The sequence below is a fragment of the Cygnus atratus genome, chromosome 7 (assembly GCF_013377495.2).
Source record: "Cygnus atratus isolate AKBS03 ecotype Queensland, Australia chromosome 7, CAtr_DNAZoo_HiC_assembly, whole genome shotgun sequence".
Classification (NCBI taxonomy): domain Eukaryota; kingdom Metazoa; phylum Chordata; class Aves; order Anseriformes; family Anatidae; genus Cygnus; species Cygnus atratus.
The window spans coordinates 2,844,321-2,865,505 of NC_066368.1; the positions used below are offsets into that span (position 1 = coordinate 2,844,321).

Below are 21,185 nucleotides of genomic sequence, written 5' to 3' on the forward strand. Positions count from 1 at the left end.
GTGGATTTTCTGATGGAAAATGTAATCCTAAGAAGCTCAAAAATCAAGAAGATATTTTTGCAGTGATTATTTTGGTATATGTCCAAGGAAATGGAGTTTAATATTTTGAAGAGATGGCTTCTATGCTATCTACTGTGCTTTTTTTCCCATGAGGTCCCATTTTCTTCTTCCAAACTTGGGTAACTGAAGTCAGAAATTGGCCATCTCCAATTATTATTTATGACCAGATAGTGTGCCTTTCAGAAGGACAGTTGCTCATACTGAGAAAAAAAAAAAGTATTAAAAAATTTAAAATGTTGCTAAAATAGGCAGATTTAGTGAATGAGCTAAAAAGAACTAATTAGCAAGCAACCCACAACGTAGACATTCCTTACTGGAAGCCTTAAGTCATAGTCTACTTATATTAAAAAAAAATTATGTGGCAGGAATAGAAAAGGAAGGTTAATTGAGGCCTACAAGGAAAAAGCAAGTGTATATTTGATTACGGACTAATTTACATAAATGCTACGTAAACAAAGAAGCACTTCTACCTGGCTATCAGTTGCTTACCATGTTTCTGAGAACCACTTATAATCAAATCTCTTTAGTTGTTACTCTTACACCTGCCATCTGATTACAAGGGTGTTTCAATTAGCATTTTAAAAAGTCTGCCTGGTGAATTATTCTGGAAGGCAGGTACCAAGCTGAATGCTTCTGCTGTGCTGCAGACCAGACCAGGCTGAGATGCTCACAAGCCGACCACCTTTCAGAGCCGAACTTGCTACGAGTGAAATTTTGACAGGGAAAATGGCCATATTCAACATTTCATTCTGCAAGAACCGTTGTGAACATCATACGCTAAATTTAGGATTCTGCCATTTTTATTAATGGGATTATAACTGTATAACTTGTTGATGAACCACTGCTCTTAAAGCTCTTGAATATGTACAGAAATTAGCACTCACTGAGCAGACTGACAGTTTTTAAACTTTTCTGTATCAGCAATCATGGCTCTCTTTCTCAGTCTCCTTTCTCTTCCTGTTCTTATTAATCCTCCCCTCTACTAAAAAGCAGAGTTGCAGTTCCCACCCTACTACTATATGCTACTGTACTTTGGACCCTGTTGAAAGCTATTAAACACATCTATTCTTGTAAACTATGAGCTTTGTTCTAAGTAGCTTTCTGGACACTACACAATCTATTTATGGCAAAGAAAAAATTATATAATACTGGTGTGTTGGAACATATTAAAAATTAAACACACAAAAAAAAAGAGATTAGTGCTTGTGCTTTTTAAAACTCACTCAGTATAACTCAAAATCCAGTTTCTAATTCAGTGGCTGGCCTCAGCAATTTTTTTCCCTGCAACTATTTGTGTCCAGCTAAACCAAATCAGACAGAGAATAATGAACGTGTACAATGAATTCATTGAGAGATAATGAACACATTGAAAAGGTTTAGGTACAAGTTCTCAGAAATCACTGAAAAACAACAGCAACAACAAATAGATTAAAGGAAATGATGTATGTTCCTATTGGTTATGTAACATAACACACTGTATTTATTAAATTACTCAATTCACTCTTAGCACTGATATGATCTCACCTCTTCCTTTGAAGATATTCTAGTTCCATCAATAAAAGATGAATGCGCAAAGCTACTTAAATTCATTGAACTTACTTAAACATCAATAATATTTGTATCCCTAATCAAAATTTAGCATTACAGGCATGTGAACTTAGCGATCACGCTTCTAGCATTTTAGCTGACAGGAATCCTGAAGAAAGTCAATACCAATTTTGTAGTAACTACGCCAGAGCTGGGTCAAAAGTTATCCTTCGCTGTCTTCCCACATATTATTAAGTTCCATTCTGGTATCGTTTTCCAACTATGTGACTAACATAATCCTTACTTACAAAAAGCTTACAGAAAGCACTCTCTCAGGATTTATGCGCATTTCGATGACAAGCACGGCGTTAAAGGTGCATGTATACAAATTGCTTGCATAAAGCAGCCTGTTAGGCTGTGCTCTTAACTTGTAAGGAAAAGAGACTTTCATCAGATTTGCCAGCTTTTACAAACAACACTTTTTGCAATGACGAAGATAAACACAATCTTCTCGATCAGAATGATACTGAAAATACAAAATTCATTAAAAATTCAATGTGTTTTATTCAGTTGCCTATTACTGTCAAACACCACATTCATATTCTGTTACTATAGATACCATAGTAATTTTCTGCATTACTTCTGTTCATCTAAATACAACTGTCCAACATAACCTCAATGGAGCAATGAAAAAGGTTTTAATTAATCATATGCAAATTGTTCTTTTCCTTTAAAAATATGCTTCACAAGAGAGAATTTAAAACTGCAGTAACAATGTTTTTATTGCTACTTAAAAATTACAGCTGCGTAAGAATAATTTAATCTTTAAGGCACTTAATGGATACGTCTTATCTAAACAGTCTAAATGATAGAGTAGAGAAATGCCTATTTTTGAGTTACTTTGTGGGGTTGCTAGGGTATATTTTAGCTAACTATGGAAACGAAACAAAAACAATCTTTAATTGTGAATGATAAGTACAGAAGAAATGCAGACACACACAATGCATTCAACTTATGGTATATTTTGAATAAATTACAATAAAAATACCCAAATTCTCATTTCCAAAATTCAAATTAGTTTCCTTCCCATGTAGTAGAGTTCTCCTACAGCACCTCTTTTCCCTCTTCATTTAGGCACATGGCTGAAGCCACAGGCTTTAACGGTTCACCTGCTGAAAGCTGGAATGCTTTACAAAAGTACTTCAAGTACTTCAGCAGACTTTGCCCTAAAGGTCTGGAAGGTTCAGCATGTGTTTCCTCGTATCAGGAGTGGAAAAGTATTACTTTAGTCACCCTTAGTCAATAATCAGCATCCTCAGCACGCAAGTTCCCCTTGTCTTAGCATGTCAGATATAGTCACATTGATTACTTGTTCACAGAAGCACAGTCATACAGAAAAATAAATTCTCCCTGGCTGTATAAGAGCTCCATTCTTTTACGTAATCTCAATAAAGCCAAATTGATCTTACCATGAAAACTGATTTGACTTCAAACCACCTCAGAATCCCTGGTAATTTGTATGCTGTCACATAGATGGTTCTCTCAATCCACATATTCTGCAAATATAACACAAACCACACTATCAGATTGATAGCTGTTATCTAAAGAAAGCCTTTAAACATCATCAGGCAAAGGAACTGCCATCTGACAGACATTATGAAGCCAGAGGAAAATTTCAGATGGAGTCTGCCTGGGGAGATGATGGAATAGCACTGATTCAAATTTGTGGTTGCTTTGGCACCGTGACACTGACACATGGTTTAGTAGAAAAAAAGCCCTGCTCTCTTAACAAAAGGAGAACATTATATTAAACATCTACCTGACCATGCTGCCATTTTTCCTGCATACCTTCCAAGGTGTTTGAGGGCCATCCTCCATAAAACCACATCACCTTGAGCAAGGAAAGCTCTTGCCTAGGAGGACAGTGGAGCAGAGGGACAGGTTCCCCAGAAAGGCTGTGCACCCCCTGTCCTGGGAGGTTTCAAGAGCCCCTGGGGTAAAGCCCCGAGCTGCTGGGGCTGATCCGGAGCTGGCCCTGCATGGGGCAGGGTTCGATCTGAGCCCTCCCAAGGTCCCCTCTGGTCCTGTAGGTCCCAACCTGAATGTGCAGTTCTGTGATTTCATCCAACCAAACTGAAACCTTCAATGACTTTACTGTAACATCTCCTCACTGGTTTAAAATTAAGGATATTTTAATTTAACCTGTCTCCCTTCACATGTGCATATTTGGTTCTTAACCGATGCCAAACATACCAGTACATGTGAGGCTTTTTAAAAATGGAACTGTTTACTCCATCTGCCATTAACAGAAGAGGAGCTTTCAGAGCGAGTTTGATACACTTGAATTTTTATGACTACTCAACATGTATTGCAAACTGTGGCACTCTGGTCTAGCATCATCTTTTTAGAAAAGGAGGGTTTCTTACTTACTACTTAGCTAAACCCACACAGATGATGAAATTACCAATTTTTGATAAAGCAGCCAGCAAAAGAGGCTAGAGACATTGAAGTAGTCTCTGGATGAATGTTCAGTCTTAGTTGTAGGGAACCAAATACTCAGCATTTATGAGCACAAAAATTAGATTAGAGCCCATTACTTACAGAAAACAACATTCTTTACTTAAAATAATAAATTAACGTATCATTTCTTAATTGCTGCTACTACTACATTATTATTAACTGCATCTACTAGAACTGCGAATAAATTGGTGTCTATAAAAAAGGGGCAATCAAATTGGTGTAGCCTGTTCTAAACATCTTGATGAATACAAGCTGTGCTCAAAGGGAGTTTTATTGACCATTAGATGGAATACATGGTTTTGTAAAAAAAATGCATGGCTGCAAAAAGATCGTTTTTAGAAGATGCCTGACTAGCATCTTCAGATCAAGACAAGTTTTGGCAAGAGACATCTATCTTATCAGGTGTAACGCTTTTAAGCTTCTGTCTCAAAATAGTTTTTAACAAATTTAATACAGCTCTGTCTATTATTTCTATTGGTTTAAAATAGAACTTTTTTTTTTATTATTATTTAACTTCTATGAGAAATAATCACATTTAAGCCAAGAACATATATTTAAATAACCAAAACATAATGAATATTTCAAATTATCAAAATGGATGGAAATAAACAAGCAAACTCCCCAAAGCAGATAATTTTTTTTACCGCAAATTCATTGTCTGGGTTTTTCTCTCCTTTTCGAACAGGCCGCGAATACTCAAACCGTTGGACTTCATTCACCCTATAGAAACTGAAGAAAGGGAAAAGCACAATCAAAACCAAATGCTATCTGTTTAGGAATTGCTGCTAAACACTACTAGAAAAAGACTTATGTGTAAGTATAAAACACGGCATCATTTTTTTCCAGTGGGTTAGACAGAATCTATGCTAATATTAAGAACGACCATGAAATGCCCTTCCATTTACTACACTCCTTGGCTATGTACATATTCATAATACAACAGGAAGAATTGGTTTAAGTGTTACAAAGGAGACTGATAAGCTTGGAAAGATGACCAAAACTCACCTCACGATTTGTTCTGACACTGGTCTGTGAAATTTAGATGGTAAATCAAGCTTCGGCTTTACAGTAAAGCACTGGATATCTGAATACAGGGGTTAAGAACTGAAAAGAGGACTTCCATTATGCACAACAGGCATTTCAATGGGAACATGGGTAAAAGAACAAGATTAACATGTTACACCAACAGAGCAACAGCCGGCCGCTCACACTGCCCACAGATAGTCCATCTGCAGGAGCTGCTGCACAACCCAAGGATACACTGGCCAGAGGAGTTTTTAATGTCGTCGCCTGGTGGAGATGTTGTTTTCATTTTTTCTGCATTTGGAAACTGAGTTAATAACCTTGCTTCAAAGTCTTCACGGCGTTCGTACTCCTTTCCCCGGTAAATGAAGACTTTGTTCTGGAAACAAATCGAGAGGTAAAATCCTTAGACCAGTGCTCCCAGTAACGAGCCAGGATCTCAGAAGAGTTGACTTTAATAATGGTCAGTGAGATACGTAACATTCCTAACATTAGGATATAATCGAGAGTTTACAAGTATTTTACACCAATTCGATAAAGCACAGATGTCTTTCCTTAACTTCAATTCAGTACTGAGACCCTTAAGCATATGCTTACTTTTAGGCTTATGTATAAACCACGCTGAATTCAATGGGACCTAAAGACATGACTGCAAGGACCTATAAAATAAGTGCCCACTGAAAATGTATCAAGACAAATTACGTCCATCAAATCCAAGATCTCCCTCTGTAATTCCTCTCATCCATCTTCCACAGTTAATGGGGGAATGGAAGGAAACTACAAAACCAGTTTTTTTATAGGTAAACATTTATTAAAAGATATTGATGCAAGCAAGCAAGAGTAGCAGAGGAAAATATAAACACAAAATAATGCCATTTTAGTAGCAAGATCCAAAATCCTCTTTTAAAATGACTGAGGCAACCTAGACTTTACATTAGCCTATTAGATTTTTGCCATTGCACAGTTGTCTGCACATGGAGTAATTTTAAAATTATTAAATATATACAGTATTCCTTTTAATAATAAAGAAAATTCAGATATCCTTCATACATTCCATTTATGTACTGAACCTACGCATTAAATTCTAAAGGAGGATGTAAAAGACAGCTTGCATATTGTTAACTGATCAAACACACTGAAGGAATTTTTGGTATGAGCATAACACATCTGAATTTGCTTAACCTCATTACTCATTTTGGAATGAACGCTTGGTGAAAGAATTATTCAGCACTGACTAGGAGAAGGGTGTTACAACTAGGGGGAGAGAACCAGAATAATTTACAATTGTCCAATAGGGCTTAGTTCTGCACTGCTGCCTTTTGACACTCAGAGTAGATCAAAGCATACTCTCTATGTCTAGAGAAGTGTATATATACCTGTAATTCACAGGGAAAATCACAATAGATGAACAAGCTTGTATTTTGAATTGTCTCAGTCAGCAAGGCTCTTAATATGCAAATTTTCGGCATTTTATTGCTCGTTTATCACACTGACCAATTCGCATGCCTTTTGTGAAGCATGCTAAGTGTTTTCTTGCACTTACAAACCAATCACTCAGTTGCGAAGAGAAAAAGCAGCTCAATATTCATACAGCAGTGTAACACAACTCCGCATCGCATGCCTGTGACTGCGGAGTTTAACGTGGTGCTTCGACTGGAAAATCACGCTCTGCACATGTACACGTATCATGGAGCTAGGGGCTGACACTAACCGCCCCACTGCCACACCGCTGAAATGTGCCCCAAGTTGCTGGGTGTTGCCTGGGGCACGCCAACTTTCCTCATAGCCTCAAGCCCCTCTGCAAAGGTATCCCCGAATTTACTGAACACTCATCATTCTGGAGACGCCTGTTGATGCAAGCCTTCTCTAGAGGAATATCATAAAGTATTGATTCAATCATTTTCTACAGGTCAGTCAGTCTTAATAGTGACTCCTTCTTCCCAGCTAATGAATGCTTTTTGTCTGGTAAAACCTAAGAGATTAATAAACATTTAAAAAATTTCTTATTAACGTTTTTCTTACTCAATGTACCGCAAACATTTTTATTGCCTGACACTTGATAAAAGATGCTATACGTACATTACTCTACGTGTACTCCTGACACCACAGTAACTCTTGTTTTTTCCACATCACATCTCTTTAGCATCAGTCTTGATCCAGGACCCAGAGCAGCTCGCGCAGCATCATGCACGTGCGTCTGTCACTAACATACGGCTGTGGCAGCTTGCAGAACGGCACTGCAGACGCTCCAGGGCAGCTCTGGGTGCTGATGAGCCTGCCACTTTCCTGGGAGCTCAAAGTCACTTTGGCAAAGGTTGCCCAGCTGTAATTTGGAGACCAAGCAGTGGGCTAACACACAAGAGCTCATCTCCCAGTTTTGTTTGATGGTCTGCACACAATGGATGCTGAAAAGTTCAGTCCCAGCCTGGCAGAAACTGCCTGGGGTAGCTTGCTTTCAGCTGCAAAGAACCAATAATTTGTGGCACTTTGCAGGATGCACACATGGTACAAGCATACCTGCATTACAGAGAGCCAGGGCACACGAAAAGCCACTCGCTTCTACAGCTTCTTGGGACGATTCAAGAATTTTTATTTCTTCATGAGATCTTTAGGTATTCAGTGGGAAAGGAGGCTTTTGCCAAACAACGACCTGATTACTCAAAGTAAATGTTTTACTTCTTGGGATTTTTGAAAGCCTTTTCCTTCCCCCCAAATACTTTTTAAGCTTTGGTCTGGGTACCCGATCTTAAGATTTCTGTGAGGGAGAACCACTCTAAGACAACCTTTTAATGAAATCAGCCTGTACTTCTTCACTTTTAATGCACCTGTATTTTACATGCACCTTTAATACACAATGCTGACCACACAAAAGCTAACAAAACCAGCTTAATCACCATTCATTGGATTTATCTAGTAAGCCAGGCTTCAGCACAGGCTTGGGTTAGCTGCTGGTATTTATTATGGCATCTTTGGAATGAGTTGACGTAGAACCATGCAGTTAGAATTACGAACTCATCTCTTCAACATGCATTTTCAGGAGGAAACCTACCACCAGCCCCTGGCCTGCGACTGCATCTCTCTGTCTACCCTGGAGCATAAGTAATCTTTTTCTTCTGTTTCTTGAACCGCCTTAAATCTACTGGAAGCATTCCACAGGGGTTTGGAGACAGACTCTTTCCAAACTGAAAATCCTGAGCTCTTAAGATAGATATGAGCAGCAGAGCGGCTAAATAGCTAATGTGTTATTTCCATGTCACGGACTGGCAAATGCCAGCGCCCAGATACTCATGACAGAGTTGCAATTCAGATGTGTTAACTCCCCATCCTTATTTAAACGCTAGTTCAACTCCATAACAATCCTGGCATCGGTGGAAAAAAACTTAAAATGTTACTAGACTTGCGTCACCAGCACCAACTAAGTGACGTATGTTGTAAATTGACTATGCTAATGAAAATTAATGATAAAAGACTGCATTTAAAGGTATCACACACACACTTTTGATATCAAATTCATTTTCTTGACTATGCTGGAAAATGCACTCCCATGGAAACACAATCACATCTATTTGGCTTCTCTGCTGTATACAAATACCTGTCAGGCAAAAATGTCACTGTTTCTGGTGGTGCTGATTTTCACCCCAATTTATGGATTGGGTAATATATCTTCATTACCAGTGATACAAACCCTTAAGACCTACTGGGTATTTTGGAAGAAAAAGCTTCTCTACTAAAATTCTACAATGCCCTATTGGAAATTGAGAATGAAGAACTGATGATTGTTTTATAGAGCTACAAAACAACCGCCAACATTAGGTAGACAGTAAATAACACTGACATACACTAATGTACTGTCACCACAACAGAGTGAAATTTCCAAATCAAGAAACCAGGCTACAGCCTGTGGAAAAAGGTGGACACTTACTCTTATGAATGTCGGAAATCCCTGGCCGTAGTATCCAACAGCAAAATAATCTGGTTTTGGTCTTATCACTTTCACAATGTTTTCATAGAACTGGGCTTGCTTTCTCTGCAAAATAAACAGGAGGAATGTTAATGAACTAAACTTTAAGCAAACTGTTTATAAATCTTGCTGTATCTCCCTATTCCACAACTAATAATGGAATTTTGATGAAGGTCATCAAAGCAACCTGAATTTGTGGTTGCAACACTGCTGATGCTGAAACACCGAAATAGTGAAGTGCACACTGCTAAAGCTAGTTCTTGATGGTGCTGACTTCTCAGTTTTCAGATGTTACATATCATTACGTTTTTCTACTATTTCTTTTCCATATTTACAACTATTTATTTGCATATGGAAAGCACACGGTTGAGAATTGAAGAAAAATATAACTTTTGGAATAAACACATGCATGTCAGACACCATCTGCTTTCCAAGTGGAATCCTTCTTTATCTCAAATGATGAAATAATAACAAATGTGCAGCATTAGATGATCTGTTCATTAGCTTATTTTTAGTCTATTACTTTTGATAAGAGAATGAATTTGGATTTTCAGAGAGGTTTTTTACTGCTCCCATATGACAGATAACAGTAAATGGCAAGAAGACTACGAAGACCCAGACCTGCCATATACGTCTCAGTTCAGCTGTAGCAAAATTATTTTGTCATTTGTGAATTGTCTTAGAATCTAATATTTAATATTGCTTGAACAAAAGAGACAATAGGGATAACAGAAGGAAACAAAAAATCCCTTTTAATTTTTATTGTGGAAAAAAAAATCAAAACCACAAAACTTGCTTGCTAAGGTTATTCAGTAGCACCAATAAGAAATGCCTATCAGGTTTGCAAGACGTGACTCATACTGCAGCTTGAATTTTCATCTTTCCCTTATCAGGGATGGATTCCTAACAGATGAAATTATTAAAAAAAATAGCAGATAAATTCAGTTGTTTGACCTGAGAAGTGGGCAGTTCTGGATTTCCCCTAATACAAGAGGAGGGAAACTTCATTTCGATATGCAGACAGAACCATACCCAGTTTATATCACTGCTTCTCCTGGAATTATGTCCCTTAATGTAAGCTACGACGTGGTTGCTCTGGGAGAGAAATGGCAAAAGACATGTAACTCAGTGTTTTTGACCATCAGCTACAAGGTACAAAGTGCAAATTCAAACTTCTGCTGCAAAAAACGGATGAAGTATGATAAAGTAAAGTGTGGGCACCTTCGTGACAAAAGCTGTTCGTGTTCCTGTGCGCAAGCATAAAGAAAGGAAACAGAGAATTAAAAACGAAAGTCTCAGAATAGTTATCTACTGGTGAATGATTGTACCTGACGCAAGAGAATCATTTCTAGCTCAGGAGCAATCTCTACCTTTGATATTACGCAGAATATTTTCTGTTGAATACAGCCCCATGGATAGCAATGCAGGCAGCAGGCTGAGGAGGATACTTCTTGCCTACGACACTGCCTAAGAAATGCTCTCTACTTATAGCCTTTAGCCCCTGGAGTAAAAAGGATGCAGAAACAGACTCCAGATCTGCTAGGCAGACAACTACAATCAGCTTGGCACTAAAAATAGTTAAAAAGACACAGAAACACAGAAAAAAGGGAAACAAATTCAGCTCTGGAGAGCTGGAGGGCAGAATGATGGACTGCTCGAAAGTGAAAAACACGTAAAGGACTGAAGCAACCATAAAATTAAGAAGAGTGGTATTTGGCTTCACTCTTTTGTCCCCAGGAGATGCTCCTGGGGAGATGGCTCCTAGCCAGTCTCAAACTGAGGGCTGGTGTCAGCAGAGAGAGAGGGTGCAACGGCACCTTAGGCAGACTGGGATAAAACCAAAACACAATTAAAAGATATTAAGGACAATGTACTCTGCTGAGTGCAAAGGAAAAATGTATCAAAAATCTGAAATTCAAGAATTTTCTGAACCTAACTGGAAACGTCTACCAACTCCTGTGAAAATGGCTGGGAAGTTAGGAGGGAAAGTGACAGCTGCCATTTATCTTGTTGGAGAAGAGCATAAGAAAAATGGTGCAGGCATAATGAATGGGTAGTGTCAGGGCAAAAATAACTGACTGTAGACATGAATGCTTGTGGATTATTCATACCTAAAAAAGGAACGTTAATGTGGAAAGACACTTGAACTAGAAAGGAGATTTTTTCATGTTCCTATTTATATTTAAATTCCAAATTTCCTTTTATACTACAGATAAATCAGCTTAACATGACCGCAACATTTCTCTTTCAGATAAAAAATAATAATAAAAGTCTTTTTCAGACCAGTAGTAGCCAGATAATCAACATTTGTCTAAAAAAGGCAGAGCAGGCATCCATCTTGGCATTTGACAAGAAAGATTTTCAATATTATTTTAAATACTTAGAAATTACCTTCTGGAAAATATGTCTATGTTATTTAAAAAACCTACCAGCAGTTCACTGAGTTGTTCATAATCAAACATTTCATTTTCATACTGTTCTGCAAGTTCTTTACCCAAGGCAATGGCCTCTTCCCACATCTGTTGAAAAAAAAATAAATCACAAAACAACAAAAAACCTGAATTATATACCTTGGTTAAGCAACGAAATTGGAATAAAATAAATCTTAATAAAACACAACACAATGCATTGTGTCACATGCTCGAAAACACTGTGCATCAGATGTACCAAATAGCTGTGACAACATTACCCATATGTCTCTCTTTAATGCAAATCAAGTAAAATGTTCCTATTACTTCAGAAATAAAATGATTCCTGCTAGCCCAACTAGATACCCAGTAATGTGTAAACATGGCCTGCCCACAAAGCCACCCAGAACCTCGGGCTTCTGAGAAATGTTGTTGGTTGATTATAGTTCATAATCACCTCTCTTTCCCTCTAATATCTATAATCTATATTAGACAGGAGAGGCAATTTGCAGATATTGCTTTGAACAATTATTCATCATATTTCCATTGGTTCTTTTCCTTCCCTTATTCTTCAACCATGAAATTCAGCAACCGCCTCAACTGACCCAAACTAATTTAACAATATCCTTCAGCTCTTCAGAAGCCAACAATCTTAATGAGCAGTAGCAAGAATGCTTTTAAATGTGTATTTTTAATTTTTTCTACTGTAAATGTAAAGAACCATTCAACCCCCCCAAAATGCTTAAATTAGCACACCAGGATACCTAAGATCAAACCTGATAATCTGCCTTGCTGCTGAAATTTGGCTGGCACTGCTGACCTCACTTTATAAAATAAAAAAGAGAATTGGAATGAGTCATAAATCAATTTGCCCCATATTACCCTTTGTCTTAATTTACATCCCTGTTCACATCACCTATTCTCCTCTCAGCACCAGGCCACATGTTCCTTGCCCTGCTGAAACATGGAGACAGCCACAGCTCCAAACTGCAGTAGGATGAAAGAGGATTGAGCCAAAGGGCTGAAATGTTTCCTTCCCACTGCTCCCAAGGACATCTGGTGCACAGGAGGAAGAGTTTTGGAGGGAGCCCCACAACCTCCCGGCGATGATGGAAGCCGGGTGCTGGGGAGAGAGGAGGGACATGGCACTGCTGGGGAAACCTTCACGTGGGACACACTCCTGCATCTGTCCTGCCTGCTTTAACTCACTGCACCAAGGAGAAACGGCTTACCCCCACAAAACCACTGTTAACCAAAACCACCCCAAAACACACTGACGAAACGAATCCTGCCATCGCTCAAAGCCCCAAATAAACACTGGTGAATTTTATTTGTCTTCTGATCTGCAAGTTGAAATTGCATTTATTAGTATTTCAGGAAGACTTAGAAAAAAATATAAAACTTTTTCCTGAAAGTGCCTTAGTTCTATAGATGCTGAGACTTTAAAACTAAGAGCAAACCCCTACAAACGGACAAGATGCACGGAGTTACTGTGCACTGCCAGCACCACCTGCTGCGTGCTGGCTCAGGTGTCCGCAGCTCCTCCTGATCTTGTGGCACAAACCCCAGACTGGGAGATACAGTATATATATATAGATATAGATATAGATATTTTTTTTTCCCCTACAAAGTGGCAATTTGTAGACCAGGCAGGCTGAACACTCAGCTAAGTCTTCCACCAGGAGTAACAGGCCGCTGCCACAAAAGCAAGACGTGGAGTAGGCCCCAATGGTTGCTCTTCCTCCCTGCCCCTCGCTGGAAAAGAAGGAACCAACTCTCAAAGGGAGGCACGTGTCCTGCAAACCAGAGGCTGGACTGAAAACCTGTCCCGCAGAATAAGAGAGGGAAGGGATGGAAAGAAGCAGCCCGAAGAGCTGCTGACGGCAGAGATGAGGAGCTTCGAAAGGAAGCTCTAGGTGGTAACAGGAACAACAGGTATGGGACATGGCAGGCTCTCAAAGTACAGGAGAAATACGAGCCAGAATCCTCACAGGAAGTTGCTGGTATGTCTGGAAAGAAGTTTTTGAATCCTAAAGAAAAAAACCAGACATCTTCCCTCAGATGGGATGCCTGGGCAAGCAGGGACTGAGCAGTGATAAACTCGGCCTTGCGATTCACACAATATTTAACCCCTTCTCTGATTTTTGTCATTTCTACAACAACTTTCATAGTATTGTTTATCTAAGGAAGAGGACTGGAATAAGCACAAGTTACCTAATGTTTGTAAAGTGCCTTGAAGACGAAAGCCATATTGGAATGACTGATTACAATCACCATAATGAGGGACCCACATCTGCAGGAAATCACGAGGCAGTTCCTACACTCTGTAACACGTTTTACAAATGGCAAGCTCACAATGTTTTTATCCCTGCTATGTATCTAATGCAGAATGATGATACGGAGTGTATTTTTATCTCTAAACAAAAATTACCATGAGCTAAATAGTACAGGCATATTTACAGAGAATGGAGTGAGCGTGCTCTCACATACTAGACTGGGCTAATTTTGACTCAGAGGAGCAACACTACCAATTTATAGAAACTAAACCAATACTTGGTTGGCAGGTAAGTCAGCAAGTGAAACCTTTCAAAACCACTTAACCTTTCTTCATTCTGAATGCTGTCTTCTTAACTTCAGTCATCCATAACTACTTCTGCACATTTTCACTTCAAAGAAAACAGCGTTACCATCATTGTCCTTGCCTTGGTTCTCTGCTTGCTCCAGATTCAACCAGTCACTCTCCAAAACTGAAGCACTTCTACTCTATTTCCTATTGTGAAAATATTTATAGATCATCTCAGGCAAACAGCTTTGTAGCTGAATGAGATTTGAAATAAATGCAAGTCTAAATAATTTTAGATTTACATGAACATTGTAAACAACCTCATTCAGTTCTTTTAATGAATCCTGAATAAGCACAGACCTTGCAACGCATTTTCAAAGCACATTTGGCAACTGAAAGCCCTGGTTTGGTCCTAATGCTGCATGCAAAACTAATTGCACCTATCTTATTTTTGTCTTTCCCCCCGCCCCCCCCCCCCCCATCCTTGTCAGACAAGACTGCAAGCACTCCAGAGCAGGGGCTGTGTTTCTATGGCACTCAGCAGGAAGCGCCTCCCCAGCCCCATCACACCCCTCTGAGTCTGTATTACTGAACACAAACATGAGAAATAAGTTTCATAAATGGTACAGACCAGAGAGCCTAAAAAATGAATCCTCAAATTAATTATGATATAGTTTATCTCCAGCATATGTGCAGTAGTCCCACAATCCTCGTGTTCTTCCATTTTAATAACCATTTCCTCATGTGTAAGCAGAGATGAATAGGAAACAAAATGGGCATTATGAACAACATTTGTTTCTGACTTAAACTACCGGAATTACTCTAAAAAATCTTTAAAAGTTAGTTTACTAGTTACACTACACCTCTTTTGTCACATTATTTTAATGGAATACTTTCCGGTATAGCTAAGAGGTAAACCCACTCTCTTTCTATTCCACAGCAGATGCATGCTAAAACTGCCCAGCTGTGGGAAAAGATTCTTTCAGTTTTTGCCAGTGTCTGAACTGGCACGTCTCCAGCCAAGGAATTTGTCTAGTGAACAGGACTTACTTTTTGTTGCTCTTGCCTCTTAAAAACCCCACTCTGCTCCAGCATCTCTATTCTGAAATCCAATTGTCCAGCTCAACCCTCTGAAGGAATGGCAAGGAGTTGTATTATAAGACTCAATCTGTAAAATGTCAAGTGCCCTGAACTCCCGAGGTCCATGAGTCAATTAACCACTGGCTTTTCTCCCCATTGTTTGTGCAGCTGGACTACAATACCTGCAATGTTGCTGAAAGTAAAACTAAATCCAGTATTTTTCTCAACGTCACAGCAGCAGCAGGAACTGTGCATTTAAAACACCCTCTGAAAAAATTCTGTTTTGTACAGAGCAAATTTATTCAGGTGAGGGCAGCATGGCTGTGGCAAAGGATTCTGATAAATGAAATCTATACTTCTGAAGGTCAATAACTCCCCATCTGCTGCCTCACAGATTTCCTGCATTGGAAGTTTTCCCAGCTTTGCCCACGACATGGCAGGTCTTCTGGAGGAATGAGCTGTACGGGGAGCTACTACACAGGATTTGTATGATGTGCAACTCATTAATGCAAGAAACAATTTATCTGGATAGTGCACCAGAGAGAGAGGTTTACGATAGTGGAAGGAAAATACTTCTTTTATACTAAAGGTGTACGAAAAATGTGCATAGCCTAAATTAAGTTGCGCAGACACATGCAGCAAATTTTTACGGGAAAGACTTTGAGGATTCAAGAGGAGATCTTCTTATGGAGGAAGTAGCAATTTAATCTATTTTTGAAGTCCAGATTATTTGTTGTCCAGCATCCAATTTAGTTTTTGAGGTTCTGTAACAGCAGCAAAGGAGGATCTTAGTATACTTTTTAGCTGCTGCTGAGCTAACCGTCAGTAAAAATGAAATAAAGTAGTATGCTATCATGCAATATTCTCAAGTATGAGGGACATTCCCAACACCGTTTACATTTTAGATGGCATGAAGTAACCACCATGAAGGCTTAACATTTTAAATACGGTATTAAAACAGCATTTCTCCATTGCTAGCGTAGCATTCAACAGGTCTAAGATATACCCATTTTGGTAACTCTTTCGAACAACTTGCTGTATTCCTTTGGAACGCGGTTGCAATGTATCTTTGCTCTGAAGCCTGCCCTTTCCTTCACAGTTTTCTGTAAGGGTTTACGATCGATCTGAAGTGGGTACAAGCTGGACACAAGCCTTGCACTGACTTTTTGTGAAGAGGTGAATTTCACCGCTATCTAGTTAGATGGAAAAAGGCATTCATTGCCATCCTACGAACTGGAAAAAACACATTTAAAGGCAAAGCATTGCACTTACTGGGACGTTTCAAATACTTTGTGTTTTCTGGCTCCAGTAAGACAGCAAAAACATTTTTTTTTTTTTTGAGGTGGTAAGGGGACAGGAGGGGTGGAGGAGTGGAAATGAGTGTGAGCAGTGTGCATTTATTTATTTTTTTTCTCTACAGGACCAACACTTTCAATTTATGAAGGAGCAGTAGAAAACATTTACTGATTTATAGACTGCGGCATCCACTGGCAAACCTGAAACATGTTGCAGTTCGTACATTTTGCTGTGCAGGGATAAGAAAGCTGCTGCTTCCTTTATGGCTACAGAGACCATATAAGCCTCTTTAAAAATGAAATCTTATCTTTGTCAACGACAACGGAGTATTTCTTGGCATCAGAAGTACATTAGCATTGACTAACATCAACCACTCCACACAGAACAAAATTCACCCTTTTCCCTCTTCCCTTTATTACTGCCTCTATTTCACCTTCTCACTGTGATATACTCTAGCCTAGCAATTTTCAGTAAAGTCCCTGGATTAAGGGCTTTATTGAAAATTACATGACTTCAGGAAAACACAGAAAGAGCAAACACTTCAGAGCAGTTCAAAGGATAGGTTAGACCGCCGTGATAAGAGTGAAGATAAAGCTTTTAAGGGCAAAAACCAAGAGAGATGAAAATGAGACTGGAAAGAGCAAAACAGTAAAGGAGAATAAGCCAGCAGAGAGGAAAAAATATATACATGTCCTAGGAAAACTTAAAAGTAGCAACTTTTCCTTTTGGAAAGAAGGGGCTTGGTAAAGTAATGACAAGTATTACTGATAAGGAATTAAGTCCAAGATGTTGAAGAACAGAAACTGTACCTGACAGTGTTAATCACTGAAAGTTAAGGGTATACTGAATTTTTATAGAAGACTCTGTTCAAGACCAAAAGTCAAAGAAAGATAAGAAAGCAAGCATGCTAATCTATTAAAAAACAGAAATCAAAAGGAGTGCTATGACAAGGGTCTCAAACCACAAATAACAGGGATACTTGTGGTGAAGGCTAGTATTTTGTTCTCAGACAAATGACATTCAGTGCAAGCCCCAATTCAGTCCTATTAAATTACAAATTTCTCAGGCACTTCTGGTCTAGAAGTGGTATGTTTCTGTGCCTGGAGAATACAGAAGATTACACCTTCCTCTGAATTCACCTCACCCTGCGTGTTAATACTTAAGGAGCAAGTTTCATGCGTGTTCTGCACTTGAGAAGCGCCTTGTGCTTTCCCCTTGGGAAATTACCCTGGTAAGAGAATGGCATCTTGATTGTTGAGAGGCTGAACTACTCATCAGCCTTTCCAAAATAATGCCGTATTTTTAAAACCAAACACTGCCTTTTGAGAAATCCCTTTCCCCCATCTCCTCTAGACTACGTACTTCTAACCACAGCTACTTCTTAAGTTAGCCTGGCAGGCTGGAGTGAAAGAGGCCTGTTCTCACAACTTTAAAACCAAACTACTGAGCTTCTGTAAAAGCCTGGAAGTAGTTCTACAACTGTCCAGGGTAAAAGGACCTTCTGTGGGCATCTCTTCTTAACTTCATGGGAAGAGAAAGCAAAGTGGTGGAATCAACACAGAGGAAACTGCCAGGCAGAAGCACAGCTTACAATTACGGTTAAAAAAAAACAACAAAAAACAAAAAACAAATTGGTTAGTTTACATAAATACTGTTTCAGAGGTGTTACTGATCATGGAGTTATGCCATTAAAGTAGCCTGGACTAAACTTGCAAACTGCATAGGTAAAAGTAAGAACTTCATTTAACCTAATGTTGTAACATCACAATTGAGAGGATTACCTTAATTCTACCGTGGCAACCTTCCATTTGAAAATGTATTTAAGATTTTCATATTCTCAGCATATACTCGTATATTGTTTTTTTTTTCCTTTTTGTTGAATGATACAAAAATTTATCCCCAACTTGGGTGACCAGAAAATGAGAGAGGAAATGTCTGTAAATGAGGAGAGTGCTGTGAAAATGAATCCTCTGCTCACAAAAGTAAATTAAGCAGGAATCCTATGACCTGAGCTATGCAAAGAAATAAGTGATCACAGTGGTCCCTTCAGCATCACGCTGCACCAATAAATTTTAAATAATGAAGATTCAGTTGTTTAACTGTGAGGAAAAGGAGCAGACACAGAATTTTCACTGCTATTTCTTTCATTTCTGGTTGTAAAGTCTGAAAAAATTAAGTATGGTTATTCAGTCTGACAAAGGTCTCTCAAGCGTGGATGCCGTGCTGTGTAGTGTGGAACAGGCTGAAAAGCAAGCAGCAGGTATTTTGCCTGCTGTTTATATAAACAGCTCATTAGAGCCGTCGGCAGAACTGGGTGGCTACAACTTTAAGGCAGGCTGTTTTCAACGTAGATGTAAAGGACGCTGCAGCTTTTAATTTGCAGCTGAAATGCATTGACCTGGTGTTGGGAAGAACAATTCCCACGGACTGTATACTAGCACCATAAAAAAGAAACTGCGAGCCCATAAACACGTAAAATAACAAAATAAAAACAGGCGACTTCTGCCTTTTCCTTTCCAGAGGGGAATGTAATATTAAAATAGAGTTTTATATCAAATCCAACCCTAATTCTAACTAGGTTCTCCTTAGCAGCTGCTAAAGGGTTGGTAGAAATTCCCGGGAAGTAGGAGCATGTTGTGGGAATGGATGCTACTCACTGCATAAGCACAAAGGCCCAGCCACTCACAAGGCCCAGCCGCACGCGGAGCCTGCCTCTATCACAATCGAGAATTACAATTTTTTAGCATCACTTATTAACAACTTCTAAATATCGCATTAAGATAAGGTGTAAAATTTGACCTTTTGAGCAGTTTCTATCAAAACACTGATCTGACTGCTAAAAGCCTACTTGCATAACGTGTTGGATAATTCTCTAACTCTCCCTGAAAATAACATTCCTGTCTGCACTACATTTATGCAACAAAAATTGCTTTTAAATAAGTAAACCCCTACTGGTGTTAAACTACTCCAAAAAAAAAAGAAAACAAACAAAAACAAGATTGTGTATCCCAAATATCCTGATGAAGAGATTTTCACCTCTGTATTTAAACATTTTAGGCATGCACTTTCCCAGCTCTGATATGTCCCTATATCTCTCTGACTATCGAGCTGAAAATCATCAGCTCTGCACAGGTAATACCTGCACCCACCACGCAATGTCAGATGCAAATCCATCTCAGAAAACCAGGAGCAATGACAGGGAAGTATTCTCATTCTCTCCACTACCCTCCTGTGGCACGAACCACACAGACATCCATCCTCTGACGGATTTTTTTTTTGTGTACACAAGAAAAACCAAGGAGAGCTGAAGGACTGCATTAGCTACTGCAATTGCCAGAAAATGTAAGTCCTGCAAATTACATGCATCACTTCTTTTTTATCTTCTCTGTGGCACCATATGCACATACGTTTACCCTTAACACAGCAGTTATAAATGTACCATTGATTTTTTTTTTACTACATTTTTTTTTTTAGTATTATTATCTTCAAATACTGGCAGCGTGTTTACATACAACACTCCAAATAATAAAACTTACAACGAGTTTAAAGCTCCCTGAAGGTCACTTGATGCAAACAATGTTTATTAGTCAACTTATAAATTAGACAGAAAAGCAACGAAACATCTTTGGAGGACTTTTTTCTTCCCTATTTACCTTGCCCTTGTCAAAGTAATGGATAATTTCTTGATAGAGCTGATCTTTCAACTGTCCTTGAGTAGCAGCCTGGTATCCATCCCGCTGGGTAAGATGTGCTGCACATGCTTCTTCTGACCACTACATCATAGAGAAAGAAAGACGGAACAAGTGAAAACAAGTCAAAAGTTATGAAAGGTGTCAGTAAAATTAGGCTGTATAAAACAGAAACTTTTGATTTAAAGAAATGGTTCACAGCTAAGGCACTAGCAAAGATTTCATTGCAGCTGTGTAACGATTCCTCCGGCATACGGACCATTTATTAGAATGCTATAATGGGAAGCTAATTACAGATGTCAGATGGAAGGAAGCTTCTTGAGGTGGCTTCCTCTCCTCAGTGAGTTTGATGAGGCTGACTTTGGCCTGCTGATGGGTACAACCTGCTGGATGCATGATGAACACTGGCAGGTTTATGTTGAGAGAAGCCCTGAAGCCAAGATACATCAGCACAAATGGAAGGGACCAGAGGCATAGACAGATATTAATGAACTAAAATTCACTGAAAATGTTTAGAGGCATGCAAAAGTACAACTAACTTTATACAGCCTGTTTGCAAACAGTTGCTCCTGCACTTCCAGCAAACGCCCAACCGACGAGGAGCAAGGCAAAGACATTACACAGATTTCTCCCTAGACCTGAGAGGACCACATAACTCCCGACTGCTTTCTCTCTCTTACACCTGCATATTCTGGTGCCCAGTAAGGGACAGATGCAACTAAAACCTCTGGACTCCACTATTCACATCAGATCTTCTTCCTCTCCCTTCCCTCCTCCCACTAATATTCCCTAGGACCTATCTGTGGATGAGACAATACTGGAGCCTTTTCCCTCGACAGGAAACTAATACTATATCCTACCTTTCCACAGCTATCTATTTTCATGAGGCTAGCAGGAAATTAATGCCTTAGAGACTCGCAAAACTCTATCAAACCAAATCAAAAACCTCCATTAAATCAAATAAAATGTCTCATAGATTGAAAAAGAGACAGGGACAGGTGCTTCAATATAGCTTTTGCCTTAAGAAACCAAGTTTAAAATAAATATAGAACTGTTCG

General features: G+C 39.0%; 1 protein-coding gene across 3 annotated transcripts in view; it reads right to left on the reverse strand.

Annotated features, from left to right (window-relative positions):
* DOCK1 (dedicator of cytokinesis 1) overlaps positions 1-21,185 on the reverse strand; it is a 284,156-nt gene that overhangs the window by 33,358 nt on the left and 229,613 nt on the right. For all 3 annotated transcript variants that reach the window (XM_035547636.2, XM_035547635.2, XM_035547637.2), the window contains exons 38-44: positions 20,092-20,211; positions 11,521-11,610; positions 9,053-9,157; positions 5,368-5,509; positions 5,113-5,191; positions 4,752-4,836; positions 3,057-3,143 (exon numbers count right to left, since the gene is read on the reverse strand). In XM_035547636.2, the coding sequence (XP_035403529.1) occupies positions 3,057-3,143; positions 4,752-4,836; positions 5,113-5,191; positions 5,368-5,509; positions 9,053-9,157; positions 11,521-11,610; positions 20,092-20,211 (708 nt within the window). The remainder of the gene's footprint in view (positions 1-3,056; positions 3,144-4,751; positions 4,837-5,112; positions 5,192-5,367; positions 5,510-9,052; positions 9,158-11,520; positions 11,611-20,091; positions 20,212-21,185) is intronic.